This window comes from Rhinichthys klamathensis, unplaced genomic scaffold, assembly GCF_029890125.1.
Source record: "Rhinichthys klamathensis goyatoka isolate OS25496 unplaced genomic scaffold, OSU_Roscu_1.1 h1tg000504l_1, whole genome shotgun sequence".
Lineage (NCBI taxonomy): Eukaryota > Metazoa > Chordata > Actinopteri > Cypriniformes > Leuciscidae > Rhinichthys > Rhinichthys klamathensis.
The window spans coordinates 1,102,501-1,105,000 of record NW_026606985.1 but is presented as its reverse complement, the minus strand read 5'-3'; the positions used below and the strand labels follow the sequence as shown (position 1 = coordinate 1,105,000).

Below are 2,500 nucleotides of genomic sequence, written 5' to 3'. Positions count from 1 at the left end.
CGGCTGTTGTGGTTTTTAACTTCCAGCAACTGTATTTTTATTCTGAACTCTATTGGACGGATCACAATGACCCACGGTTCCGGAGCAGAGATGGTCCCGGAGGTTTCGGCCGCCGCGGGGTTTGTTTGCAGGCTTTTGCGCGGCCGCGGACGCTTGAGTGACGCGCAGCTCCAGGTGTTTAGAGACTGTCTCGCGCAGGCGCTATCAGGTACGGAAAAACACTGCTTATCTTCCATATCAGTTATTGAAAGTATCTTAAATACTATGGTGTATGTATACAAGTAATACCAGTATATCATAGCTCTTTAATTATGTAAAGGCCCGTTCATACTAAGAACGATAAACTAGCGTCTATCGATATCTTGCCGTTTATGTGTCACTTTAAATGCTCGAGCTCGTTGCAGCAGGATGGATTCTGATTGGCTGTCGATGGCCGGATAAAATCGTTCTGATAGTGTTTCCAAATATATCGTTTCTCCGTTATCGTTATAGCTGTGGTGTGATGTATTCTTTAATATTATCTGTTATCGTCTAGGCGCTATCAGGTGCAGAAAAAAATCTGCTTGTTCAATGTTAGTTAAAAAAAGTACTATAGTATTAGCAGTATATCATAGCTCTTTATTATGTAGCCTACTCCGTTATAGCTGTAGTGCTATTCTTTAATATTATTATCTTTATAGTTGTCCTTGGTGTGAACGGGCCTTCATAGCATTCTTTAGTGATCATCCCTCCAGTTTTTCGCGAATACAGCGCAAAATAAACAAATTCTTGCATTTTGAGAACTTTTTACTGATATTAGGCAATTTCTTATTGCTTGTAAGATTTTGGTCATAATTCCCACCTTAAGTGGTCATGTTATTAAAGCTAGATAGCACACCAATGGAATAGCCTTTTTAGTTAGATACTAAAAAAACAAGATTTGTCCATTTTGTTTGTTCTATTGTCATAAATCCTGAAAGGAACTGATATTCTACTTCCTGAGGTAAAATATAAAGGATTTTAACATAAGTGTTTCCTTTTTTTTCTTTAGCACACTACCAGCATCATTGGTTCCCCGACAGGCCGCAGAAGGGCTCCGGTTACCGTTGCATACGGATCAATCACGAAATGGACCCTCTGATTGGCCGAGCGGCCAACCGTATCGGACTGACCAGCGGGCAGCTTTTCTCGCTCCTGCCGCGGGAGCTGACGCTCTGGGTGGACCCGTACGAAGTGTCCTACCGCATCGGCGAGGACGGGTCCATTTGCGTTCTCTACGAGGCGGAGCCTCCCGTCTCAAGCCCCGCCCCTAGCATCTCAGCGTACGACCAAACGGCGAGCTGCAAATACCGCTTCACGTTGGGCGGCCGCACGAGTCCTCCCAAAAACCTCCTGATGATGGTGTCCAGCTGAGCGCACGGGACCGGTTCTGCCCGAACTCGCGCCTGACCGACCAACTGCCACGCTAAGAGCCGGAGCTGTTCCCGTGACTTCACTTCGTAAACCTTTATTTAAGATGAACGTTAAAGCACTGGTTGTTACGCGGCCGCTGGACCACCGACTCTGGAGACCTATTAGCACTGTTCTGTGTGACTCGTTTATTTTGATCATCCCGAAACCGGTTTTGGGGTGTTTTCACTGGTGCTCACGCACAGTTTCAGTGCAACTACGATACCTCAGTCATGAGAATGTTACGCAATTACAGGCCTGAAACATACTTTACGCAAGTTCGCAAATGTTTTAAGTTTAACAAGCGTACAATGTTTTCAAACAACCATATAAAACCTACTGGCCTTTAATGCTTCAGTTTGTTATAGCGCCATCTGTGGCGACTCTGAGAATGCGACATTGTTCTACAACGTATTTGCATTCGCATGCTTGCGTACAGTACGTTTCAGGCCTAAAACTGCTGTGGACTTTAATAATTCCTAACAGGAGCTGCTATTGAGCGTGGCGCCACTTAAACAAACTCCCATAATCCCCTCTGCCTTAACCACAGCGCCACCGCTCCCTAAATAAACGTCACTGCCTGGCTCTTTTAGTCTTACTGTGCAATATTCAGGCAATAACTTCCTCTTGTGATGGCATGAAATGAGTTTTGTGGATTTGGGGGAAATTATTGTATTTACCCAGAATGCTTTGCATGTGGTATGTTGGTTGGTATCAGGCGGAAGCGCCAGCAGAGACTCGCATCAAGCATTCTGTCTCTCTCGGGCTGCTGAGCAGCGCGTTTACTGTTTCAGACAGAGCTAATGTAGTTTGTAAGCTATTTTAAAGCAGAGTTGCTTTTAATGTACACTTTTATAAATGCATTTGTGCATAAAGTCGGTTTTTATTACAATAAACCTTTTGTGAATGAAGTGTTTCTCTGTGGTCTGATGTTATTATGCTGTTGTAATGAGGTTTCAGCTCTCTGAGGTGTGTCGTTCGGTGGGCAGGTGTGTGTGTGTGTGTTATCTGGATGCGTCTGGGCTCGTTTTTCTCCTACACACACACACACACACACTGAAAGACGTCAGAT

The 2,500-nt window shown here is 44.6% G+C and overlaps 1 protein-coding gene and 1 long non-coding RNA gene across 2 annotated transcripts in view; both read left to right on the top strand.

Annotated features, from left to right (window-relative positions):
- Positions 1-1,752, top strand: part of btg2 (B-cell translocation gene 2) — a 1,894-nt gene extending 142 nt beyond the window's left edge. Inside the window, exons 1-2 of the mRNA XM_056238002.1 lie at positions 1-208; positions 1,031-1,752. The exon at positions 1-208 is cut by the window's left edge and continues 142 nt beyond it. Of these exons, the coding sequence (XP_056093977.1) occupies positions 67-208; positions 1,031-1,392 (504 nt within the window). The 5' untranslated portion in view covers positions 1-66 and the 3' untranslated portion in view covers positions 1,393-1,752. The remainder of the gene's footprint in view (positions 209-1,030) is intronic.
- Positions 1-2,500, top strand: part of LOC130072765 (uncharacterized) — a 46,406-nt gene that overhangs the window by 18,324 nt on the left and 25,582 nt on the right. The gene's annotated exons all lie outside the window — the stretch shown is intronic.